At 33.7% G+C, this 12,043-nt stretch overlaps 1 protein-coding gene across 1 annotated transcript; it reads left to right on the top strand.

Annotated features, from left to right (window-relative positions):
- The first annotated feature begins 335 nt into the window (after positions 1 to 335).
- LOC132716428 (uncharacterized) lies at positions 336 to 10,700 on the top strand. The gene is made up of 9 exons (XM_060699700.1): positions 336 to 410; positions 2,202 to 2,246; positions 3,847 to 3,932; positions 4,392 to 4,463; positions 4,965 to 5,055; positions 5,428 to 5,519; positions 6,027 to 6,095; positions 6,477 to 6,603; positions 10,525 to 10,700. The coding sequence occupies exons 1-9, from the start codon at positions 347 to 349 to the stop codon at positions 10,683 to 10,685; spliced, it is 807 nt and encodes a 268-aa protein (XP_060555683.1). The 5' UTR covers positions 336 to 346; the 3' UTR covers positions 10,686 to 10,700.
- The last annotated feature ends 1,343 nt before the right edge of the window (positions 10,701 to 12,043 follow it).

Here is a 12,043-nt window from a genome sequence, read left to right as displayed (position 1 = left end):
TATCACGTAATAAATTAGAAATAAACCTGTTGATGTCCATCGTACACCGTTTAATTTATGCATTTTTTTCGAACACTTAACCCTTAGAGACCTGTGCTCTTTTAATCATAATCTATCTGTCAAATATGTCAAATCTCAAATAAAGGCTCCGGGGAAAAAACAACTACATGCAATTGGTATGGCTTAAGATTCATAATTAAATTGAAAAGGAAAAGGATCGAAATTTAATTTATAAAGATATTCTCCTTTTGTCTAAAGTCTCAAAAGTTATAAGTTTATGCTGATATCGCCAGAAAATGCAGTGAAAGGTACTTATTTTCTTATCAAGAAATGCCGATTATAGTACATGTATATGTTAAATTGTTGCGATAAACTTTGCAAAGTGAATATTCTGTTGAGTGTAATGAACGGTAAGGTTAAAGTTATATTCTTAAATTTGTTTAATATGTTTAAATTATGTTTTAATCAGCTTAGCACTAGTATGCTTTCAAGTGATGAATTTGAATTTAGCTTTGACATTATATTAACTTAATTAATTCACCCTTTAAAACCTGCTGAAACCAAAAGTAATAAACAATTTCCTCCAGTTAAATGCCAGGCCAGCCTGCAAATTCGTGCAGGGTGATCAGGGTCTATTTGGCTGACCACTCCAAAAATTAATAAAAAAGGGAAACCAGACAAGTCGTTTAAGAAAACGAACGGTTGTTAATTATATTGCCTTAAACAGGTTAATAGTTGGAAAGCTAATATTAATTAGACCTAAGTGTTTCAGATGCGCCTGAATAGTGTATTATTATAGACGTTGAAATATGATTTTTTTCCAAATGTCTCAAGTTTTTTAGCTCACCTGAGCTAGCTCAGGGTGAGCTTTTAGGATCGTTGAATGTCCGTCGTCTGTCGTCCGTCCACACTTGTTCGTTAACACTCTAGCGGTCACATTTTTACCTCAATCATCATCAAGCTTTGTCGGGGTGCTTAGCTAGGTAATAGCTCGGATAAGGTCGAACATGGGTCATATCGGATGAAAAACTATGTCACAGGAGCAAAAAATAGGAAAACCTTGTTAACACTCTAGCGGTCACATTTTGCCTCAATCATCATCAAACTTTGTCAGAATGCTTTTCTAGGTAATTACTCGGATGAGTTCGAAATGGGTCATTTCGGATGAAAAACTAGGTCACAGGAGCTAAACATAGAAAAACCTTGTTAACACTCTAGTGGTCACATTTTTGATTCAATTATCATCAAACTTGGTCAGGATGCTTGTCCAGGTAATTGCTCGGATGAGTTTGAACAATGGGTCATCTCAGATGAAAAACTATGTCATAGGAGCTAAAAATTGAAAAACCTTGTTAACACTCTAGTGGTCACATTTTTGACTCAATTGTCATCAAACTTGGTCATGATGCTTTTCTAGGTAATTGCTCGGATGAGTTTGCCGGATGAAAAACAAGGTCACAGGAGCTAAAAATAGAAAATCTTGTTAACACCTAGTGGCTACTGTTTTGATCCAAATATCCTGTAAATTCGTCTGAAAGTTTGTTTTGATGATTTCTAGGTCAAGTTCGAACATTGGTCATCTCGGATGAAAAACTAAGTCGCACCGCCCAAATATGGAAAAACCTTGTTAACACTCAAGTGGTCACATTTTTGACTCACCTGTCATGGAACCTGGTCAGAATGCTTGTCTAGGTAATTGTTCGGATGGGTTCGAAGGGTCAGGTGAGCGATCTAGAGCCATCTTGGCCCTCTTGTTTAAATTTATGATCAGTACATGTGCTCGGATTGACAAATATACATTTTATTTGGATTTTAAAGGCGTTTTTAGCTCCCTATCTAAAATGTCTGTGGTTATTTGTTAAATAGTTTGGTGATGTAAATGAAAATTGTAGAATGATATTTGATATCTAAAAGGAATGTTTGTCAAAACAATAAAATAATGTTAGACCAGATATAATTGTTATTGTTTTATGATGATGATGATGATGATGATGATGATGATAATGTTGTTGTGTGTGTATGTGTGTGTCCGCACTCGTATGTAATATATTTGTTTTTACGAAGGTATTATCTTTATGTGTTACCTCCTTTAAACAAAGAGGTTTCTACGTTAGTTTTGAGGCTTCTTGCAATATAATCATCAGTTCAATATAATAATACATGTACGTATAAATATTTTATTTCTATCGTTTTTTTTTCAGGATCGTTTGTATTATTCTCTTTTGTCCTGACTGTGACAATAAATTGTAAGTATTGTATAGTAATATCCTACGGAATGCCGTTAGGGCCATTGCCTATGAATGTGTTGATCTGAAACGCGATAGTCGATAGTACGATGGTGAAAACGCGAAATCACGAAACTACGATGGTGAAAATGCGAAAGCACGATGATGAAAACGCGAAAGTACGATGATGAAAACGCGACAGTACGATACTACGATGATGAAAGCGCGATAAACTATCGTGTTTTCACCATCGTACTGTCGCGTTTTCACCATCGTAGTTTCGTGATTTCGCGTTTTCACCATCGTACTGTCGTGTTTTCATCATCGTACTATCGCGTTTTCACCATCGTACTATCGCGTTTTCACCATCGTACTATCGCGTTTTCATCATCGTACTGTCGTGTTTTCATCATCGTACTATCGCGTTTTCACCATCGTACTGTCGTGATTTCATCATCGTACTATCGCGTTTTCATCATCGTACTATCGCGTTTTCACCATCGTAGTTTCGTGATTTCGTGTTTTCACCATCGTACTATCGACTATCGCGTTTCAGATTAACACATTCATAGGCGATGGCCCTAACGGCATTCCGGAATGCCGTTAGGGCCATCGCCTATGAATGGTTTGATCTGAAACGCGATACTCGACAGTACGATGATGAAAACGCGAAATCACGAAACTACGATGGTGAAAACGCGACAGTACGATGGTGAAAACACGATAGTTTATCGCGTTTTCATCATCGTAGTGTCGTACTGTCGCGATTTCATCATCGTACTATCGCGTTTTCATCATCGTGCTTTCGCGTTTTCACCATCGTAGTTTCGTGATTTCGCGTTTTCACCATCGTACTATCGACTATCGCGTTTTAGATCAACACATTCATAGGCGATGGCCCTAACGGCATTCCGTAATATCCAGATTATGTCTTTGCAACTAAATATATGTGAGCTTCATTATTTTTTAAAACTACCTACAAGTAAATTAGGAGATGTTTATTTGAGGCAGTTTTATACCTCCGTTACCTATGCAATTCCATTAATACGTGTGCATGGTTTAATTAATAAACACTCAGCTATGTGATTTATATGATTTATACGAGTGGTTGTAGTCCCCGAGTATAAATCAGATTGCCGAGTGTTTTGATGTTCTTTCTCTTTTGTATCATAGTCAAAACTAATAAAAAACACCTTCCCTGATGTCACAATATGAAAACCCAGAAAAAATAACCAATGAACGAGCATCTGAATATGATATTTCTATGTATACGATTTAACATTTTCGGCAAATAAGTCCCCAAACTATAATCTAAATACTAGGGCTGGATGATACTATCGTGAATTTGAACTCGAACTGTGCACATTGCAATTCAAAATTAAAGGAACGTTTACTTGACATTACGGGACTGGAAATAAATGTTTTAGATTAATGTTCCATTTGATGAAGGTCTAGACCAATACCTTCAGTGCAATTTTGAGAGCATCAGCTTACTCCGTTTTTTTTCAGAATAATTATTCTAATCGTGAAAAAAAAAATGAAAATCGTTGCGATGCGTTTTGTTAAAATCGGCCTAAGAATATCACAAAAATAAGTGACGGTTCTTTTTTTTAATTAAAAGGGACGACAGCTTTACTGTGTTACTCATGCACGGATTTGAAAAGCAATGAGGAATGTTTTAATGTTACAACATGTCCCGATGGGGAGGTAAATTTTATATTGAAGTAAAATAATACAAATCTCATGGTTTTTATATACAGTATAACCTGTTTTATAATTGGCCTCTCCAAAATACAAGTTCTCTTTTCTTTTATTGAAACAGTTTATGTCAAAAGTACTTATATGCGTTTCGAACTATAGTCCTCTATTTATATAATATAAAAATCTAAGTTTTCTTTATATAAAAATAAAAGAATGTGTATTTGTAAAAACACAATTGCCTTTTTGTTGTTTTTAAAAGTTACTTATTAATTATCAACAATTAATGAAACTTCAAATATCTTTAATTTCAAAAATAATAAATCAATAAATGAATAAATAAGTAAATAAATAAATAAATAAAAATGAATTGAAATTTGGGCTTTTTCTGTTCTTATTATGCTTGAATTTATGCTTAAATTAATCTATCATAGATAGGCTATTTTAATCGTATTTTTCTTTCAACAGTTATGTTACGGGAGAGAAGATGGCTTTGGATCAGGGGAAGTGAAACACACTACTGGATGTACGAAGGAACTTGTAATGAAATCAGACTTTAACATAGTTTGTTACAATAACAATTTACAAATTAATTTGCTGTTATTTGCAATCACAAAAATTACAGAAATTTTAGGTTTGGCAAAAAGCGGTTATCTTTTGTCCTATTTTATCTAATTTCATCTGGCATATGTTATACCATGTCAAGGAGTTGTCCCGATCCAAATTTTTAAATCGAACAGCCGACGAAAACAGTAAGTTTAGCTTTCTTTTAGAATAATGCAAAAATATTCTTTTCAAAACGAGTAACAGATTCTTAAGCGCCTCTCTGCTATGCATCTGCACAATAACATGTATGTGCTCGTACCATTGCAGACTGGCCATTATTGTTTCTAATGTTAACCCTGGTAAAAAAATATGTTATCATTTTACTCGCCAGTTTGAAGTAATAATATGAAAGTTAAGTTATGATTTGTCCATATTTTCCTAAAAATCAATTTTGTTTCATTAAGAATTGTTGTTGTTGTTGTTGTTGTCTTACAGAAGCCTATAAAAAGACAGGATTCAACAGGTTTTACATTCTGTGCCAAGTCATGCCAAGGAGATTTATGTAATTTAAGAAGCTGTCAACTAGGTAACCATTTTAAAAGTTGCATTATTTTCTTTTGCATCAACCGTGCATAGGGCTATATGTTTATGTTGAACTTGGGTTAAAATTATGTTCCATTCAAAATTTAAGTATCCAAAGGCAAAAATGCATTACTACTAATTGCAAATTTTACAATGTTTCAATCCCTCCCTGTTAACACGTAACCAAAGTTCTGATAATAATAAAATTTCAATTAAAAGTTAACCATCGTATAGTCAATACATTTCTGCAAATTTTGATACCAAATATGCACATTTTTGCGTAATTAAGTATACAAAATTACGCACCCTTTCTTTTGCAACTCACTTTACATTAAGGTATGCATAATACTGAATGTGTATGCATGTATTTTTTTAGGTAACACTACGAGACCACCGCGTTGTTTGTCATGTGTTTTTGTTAACTCACCCCAAGATTGTCAAAATATAGTTGAATGTAAAGCCAACGAGGTACATACATTTTTAGTTATCTTTTTTTTTTTTTAGATAAGCGGTGCTGCATTTTGTTGAGTTTTCAGCACTGTAACTTTCAGCTCCTTTGCATTATTTCTAATATTTCAACGTTTCGTAAGCATGTAGAGGTTTATAATAGCGACATGTTTAAGCATTAACAAGAATAATATGTTGTAACACCCGATGTAGTGCATGTGACTGATATATAAATGATACACTTAAACGTCGTAAGTGTAACGCCAATTTAGAATTGTGGCGAATCATTTTCAAAGGCAGTGTCAAACAGTGCCCAAACCTATATGACATTAATAAAGTCGCATTCCCATGATAAATTGGCAATACAATTTTATGATGTTAATATGATAAACACTTAATGTGTCCTGAATACTCCCCCCACGAAGTCTCAATTGATCAAAAAAAATAATCATTGGAAAGTAAATAAGTATATATACCTACAATGTATATATAGAGGACGGGATCGATCTATTTATGTTGTTGTTTCAGGTATGCTATACAGAAAAGTACACTACATTTCAAAACACAAAGTACAGATTTGGTTGTGTCAGTAAAATGGTAATATCTTAATTCATGGACGTCCGTGTTTATCAAATTTGTAATTACACACGGAAAACAAATGTTGTGTCACGTAAAGGGCTAGGAATCATAACTGCGCTATTTCCATCATTTTCAATTTATAAACAAAAGCCAGCAGGCTTTCGTAATTAGGCTTCCGTACAATTCAACTGAGTGCATATGATTTAAACAATGTCGAGTCAGGACTGTGTGGTACCCTATATTTTGTAAACAAAAGTCGCCACCTAAAACGGCAAAATCTATGTTTTGTGCGGTACTTTTTTCTATCTGATAATAAGACGTAGTGTAATACTTGCTTTATTTAATATTAAAAAAAATTAAAATCAAGAAGAAAACAATTACATTCCCTGTATTTTATAGGACTGTGACGAGCACCCAGTTGCCTCTACCACCACAATAATAGGTAGGAGAAGTGGCACCGACAAATGTTCCGTCTGCTGCAAGAATGATCATTGTAACATAAATGCTTGTAGTCAACAAACCAAAGGTTCGTGTTTATTATTTTTGAAATATGAAGAGATTTTAGATATTGGGCGACTTCACTTAAACACGACAGGAAAAGATCGTCATTTTCGTATACATGCATTTTTTAGTCTTTGTAAATTTAATGTAATTTGCACATCGCTATTTCAAGCTTAAGGCAATTGGAAACACCTTGAAATACATTATCATAAAACGATTGTGGCACTTCAGTTTTTTTTTAAAAAAGGTCAGATGGTGCAAGATCTTGTATTTAAGGGACACCTGGTATATCTTACTATTAAGATCCACATATGTTAGCATCTGATACCGGTGTTGTGAACGATGGAATATTGTCTCACAGCAAAACAATTTTGCCTCTCGTTGTTTTTAGTATAAATTGCTACTTTGTTTGCCCCACACTTCTGTTGTACAGATGATTAACTGCTTTGCAAAAGAATCCATCGTGTATTTACAAAAAATGAAAAAAATGATGATTATTATAATGATGGTATTGATTATGATGGTAAAGAGGTGATGAAGACGATACGTTAATGATGATGGTGGTAGTGATGATGGTGTTAATGATGATGGTGGTAATGATGATGGTGTTTATGATGATGTTGAAATGATTATGGTGGTAATAATAATGGTGATATAAATGTGATGATGGTGTTAATATAGTGGTGATAATGTTGAAGGTGTGAATGATGATGGTGATAATTATGATGCTGTTAATGATGATGGTGTTAATGATGATGGTGATAATGTGATGGTGATAATATTGATGGTGATTATGTCGATGGTGTTAATGATGATGATAATTGTGACATAATGATGACAAAGATAATGATGATGGTGATAATGATGATAGTGATAATATTGTTTGTGTTAATGATAATGTTGATAATGATGATGGCGTTAATGATGATGGTATTAATGATGACGGTGTTAACGATGATGGTGATAATGTTGATGGTGACACAATGTTGATGGTGTTTATGTTGATGGTGTTAATGTTGATGGTGACACAATGTTGATGGTGATAATGTTGATGGTGACACAATGTTGATAGTGTTAATGTTGATGATGACACAATGTTGATGGTGTTAATGTTGATGGTGACACAATGTTGATGGTGTTAATGTTGATGGTGACACAATGTTGATGGTGTTAATGTTGATGGTGACACAATGTTGATGGTGTTAATGATGATGGTGACACAATGTTGATGGTGTTAATGTTGATGTTGACACAATGTTGATGGTGTTAATGTTGATGGTGACACAATGTTGATGGTGATAATGTTGATGGTGACACAATGTTGATGGTGTTAATGTTGATGGTGACACAATAATGATGGTGTTAATGTTGATGGTGACACAATGATGAGGTGTTAATGTTGATGGTGTTAATGTTGATGGTGACACATTGTTGATGGTGACACAATGTTGATGGTGACACAATGTTGATGGTGACACAATGTTGATGGTAATAATGTTTGATGATGACACAATGTTGATGGTGACACAATGTTGATGGTGACACAAAGTTGAGGTGTTAATGTTGATGGTGACACAATGTTGATGGTGTTAATGTTGATGGTGACACAATGATAATGGTGTTAATGTTGATGGTGTTAATGTTGATGGTGACACAATGTTGATGGTGATAATGTTGATGGTGACACAATGTTGATTGTGACACAATGTTGATGGTGACACAATGTTGATGGTGACACAATGTTGATGGTGTTAATGTTGATGGTGACACAATGATGATGGTGTTAATGTTGATGGTGTTAATGTTGATGGTGACACAATGTTGATGGTGTTAATGTTGATGGTGACACAATGATAATGGTGTTAATGTTGATGGTGACACAATGTTGATGGTGAACACAATGTTGATGGTGTTAATGTAGATGGTGACACAATGTTGATAGTGACACAATGTTGATGGTGACACAATGTTGACGGTGACACAATGTTGATGGTGACACAATGTTGATGGTGACACAATCTTGATTGTGACACAATGTTGATGGTATTAATGATGATAGTAATGAAGATGATGGTGATAATGTTGATGGTGATAATGATGATGGTGACACAATGATGATGGTGTTAATGTTGATGGTGACACAAGTTTGATAGTGATAATGTTGATGGTGACACAATGTTGATGGTGATAATGTTGATGGTGTTAATGTTGATGGTGTTAATGTTGATGGTGTTAATGTTGATGGTGACACAATGTTGATGATGACACAATGTTGATGGTGACACAATTTTGATGGTGATAATGTTGATGGTGACACAATGTTGATGGTGTTAATGTTGATGGTGTTAATGTTGATGGTGACACAATGTTGATGGTGACACAATGTTGATGGTGACACAATGTTGATGGTGTTAATGATGATGGTATTAATGATGATAGTAATGAAGATGATGGTGATAATGTTGATGGTGATAATGTTGATGGTGTTACGTACATGGTGTTTATGATGATGGTGATAATGATTATGTTGATCATGTGATGGTGGTCATAATGATGATGTTAATGATGATGGTGTAAATGATGATGGTGATCATGATGGTGGTGTTAATGGGGATGGTGATAATATTGATGGTGTTTATGATGATGGTGATAATGATGATGGTGATCATGTGATAGTGTAAATGATGATGGTGATCATAATGATTGTGTTAATGGTGATGGTGTAAATGATGATGGTGATAATGTTGAAGGTGTTAATGATGGTGGTGGAAATGATGATGGAGATCATGAGGATGGTGTTGATGATAATGGTGGTAATGATGAATCAATAAATAGTTAACTAAATATTTGTACTATTTTCTATTATTTTTTTTATTTATTGTTATTGAACCTTCAATAAAAAATACATTGATAAATCAAATGTGCATAGATCAACTAGTTTGGATGTCATTCGCCCAAGGATTTTTTACGTAAAGTACGGTGGTGACCACTGACCACATCACGACCATAAAGTAAACCCAAGCAACTACAAGCCTACAATATCCAAAGCATTTGAAAGACACATGAATAGTACATCGAATACATTGTACAATCTTCTTTAAGAAAACAAACATCATTCATAAAACTCAACCAGTGTTGACCGTACAATGCATGTCACCAGGCACTAATGCGACTATAATTAATAAGCATGGCTACAAGATACAGATTCTGGTAAATATTGATGGCAAGCAATTATATGTACAAGAAAAAGAAAACGTAAAAAATACAAAAAATATTAGGCGTTTACATAAATAACACTTTGTTCTGGAATTGCCAGTTACAAAATAAACTCAGAAAAAGCATTATTGAGGGTATATCTGAATTTTTGACCAGTTACTTTATAATGCACACACAATATTGAATCAATGGAAATTTCATGTCTTTAAATGAAATAGTTTAAATACTGCGGTTTGATGATGTTGATTTTTGAGGGGTTTTATTTTACATTTGTTCAGTATGTCCCATTTAAGAAAGTTAAGTTAAGAACAATTATATTTGGGTTTCTTTTACCGTGGTGTATTTTCATGTGTTACATTCTTAAGATAAAGATTTTATTGTTTTTATTATTACATGTATATTATATTATTATCTTGCGTTAGTCAGACAAAATAATTCTAAACCAAAAGATATAACTACATTGAATTTTTTTTTAAATGGACGCCCAGAATGTTTTACTGTGTGTGTTTTGACTTGGATGGAAGAATTAACCCGTGTCTTATTCTTGTTTTATCTGGAAATCGCCTAAAAGGGTTTTTCTCTGCTATCAGATTTCGAGGAATCTAAAGACAGTGAGGTTATCCCCGGATTTAAGTAATTATAACACTTGCGTATGTTTTTCATAAAAAGAAATTTATTTGCAGATAACATCACATATTATCTACATGTAGTAATTCTTGTAACTATTTAGGACCAGTGTTTCATCTTAAATCATTGTCCGCTGGAGTTCCATGTACAGATACAGACACTGTATTGTGTTCCGCGCTTGGTAGACTAAACACAGATGCGTGCAAAGAGTCTTCTGTTTTCAAACTGTGCCTGAAGTCTTGTGAAGCATGCGGTAATTCATAAATATATATATATAATGTATACCCATATATAAGGTTTTATTTGCAGAAATAGTTGAAAATTCGTTACGTCTACTTCCTCTCTCCAAGAAATGAAGAAATAGATCATAAATTATATCATTACGACGAATAGAAAGTAATAAAGTCATTACACAATACTTACCAATGCATAGATCCCTGACCTCTATAATGATCAGATTAGTGAAAACAATAGGAGTTTCACCACAACCTCTTTCTTAACAAAAAAGTACATGTCAATGATTGTTTACAAGTCTTGTTATTAAAATAAAAGTTAAGAGTAGGTATGGAACGCCGTGACTGTCTAATGTGATCAATGTTTTGTCTATTTTGTGAAACGATGATATAATTTTGACGTTTGAGCATGTTAACATGTGCAATTCACATCATGTCTTGTCAAAGTAGCATGTTGACTTGTTCAAACACCTTGCTAACATGTCTAATTATCATGATGACATGTCCAGACAACATGTTAATCTGTCAAAATATCCTGATGACATGTGCAAACAAAATGTTAACTTGTCAAAGTATCATGATGACTTGTGCAAGTGACATGTTAACTTGTCAACGTATCGTTATGACTTGGCAAACAGCATGTTAACTTGTCGAATTATATTGATGTCTTGTGCAAACAGCATGTTAATTAAGTTGTCGAATTATCTTGATGTCTTGTGCAAAGAACGTGTAAACTTGTCAAAGTATCATGACGACTTGTCCAAACAACATGTTGACCTGTCAAATTATCATGATGACTTTTGGAAATATCGTGCTAACTTGTCAAAATTTCATGATGACATGTGCAAACAGTATGTTAACTTGTCGAATTCTTGTGATGACATGTGCAAAGAACATGTTAACTTGTCAAAGTATCATGATAACTTTTGCAAATAACATGTTAACTTGTCAAAGTATCATGATGACTTGTGCAAATAACATGTTAACTTGTCAAAGTATCATAATGACTTGTAAAAACAGTATGTTAACTTGTCGAATCCTTGTGATGACATGTGCAAAGAACATGTTAACTTGTCAAAGTATCATGATAACTTGTGCAAATAACATGTTAACTTGTCAAAGTATCATAATGACATGTGCAAACAGTATGTTAACTTGTCGAATTCTTGTGATGACATGTGCAAACAGTATGTTAACTTGTCAAAGTATCATGATAACTTGTGCAAATAACATGTTAACTTGCCAAAGTATCATAATGACATGTGCAAACAGTATGTTAACTTGTCGAATTCTTGTGATGACATGTGCAAAGAACATGTTAACTTGTCAAAGTATCATGATAACTTTTGCAAACGACATGTTAACTTGATCAAAATTTTTTTCTTTTAA

Source organism: Ruditapes philippinarum, unplaced genomic scaffold (genome assembly GCF_026571515.1).
Source record: "Ruditapes philippinarum isolate M1 unplaced genomic scaffold, ASM2657151v2 ctg4077_1_1_1_1, whole genome shotgun sequence".
Taxonomy (NCBI): domain Eukaryota; kingdom Metazoa; phylum Mollusca; class Bivalvia; order Venerida; family Veneridae; genus Ruditapes; species Ruditapes philippinarum.
This window is presented reverse-complemented; position numbering and strand designations above follow the sequence as displayed.

Bases quoted from the DNA above. Each gene is read 5' to 3' on its own strand.
- LOC132716428 (XM_060699700.1), top strand. From the start codon at position 347: ATGTATATGTTAAATTGTTGCGATAAACTTTGCAAAGTGAATATTCTG. The intron at 411-2,201 runs GTAAGGTTAAAG...TTTTTTTTTCAG, and splicing joins TCTGTTGAGTGTAATGAACG to GATCGTTTGTATTATTCTCT. The intron at 4,464-4,964 runs GTAATGAAATCA...GTTGTCTTACAG, and splicing joins CTGGATGTACGAAGGAACTT to AAGCCTATAAAAAGACAGGA.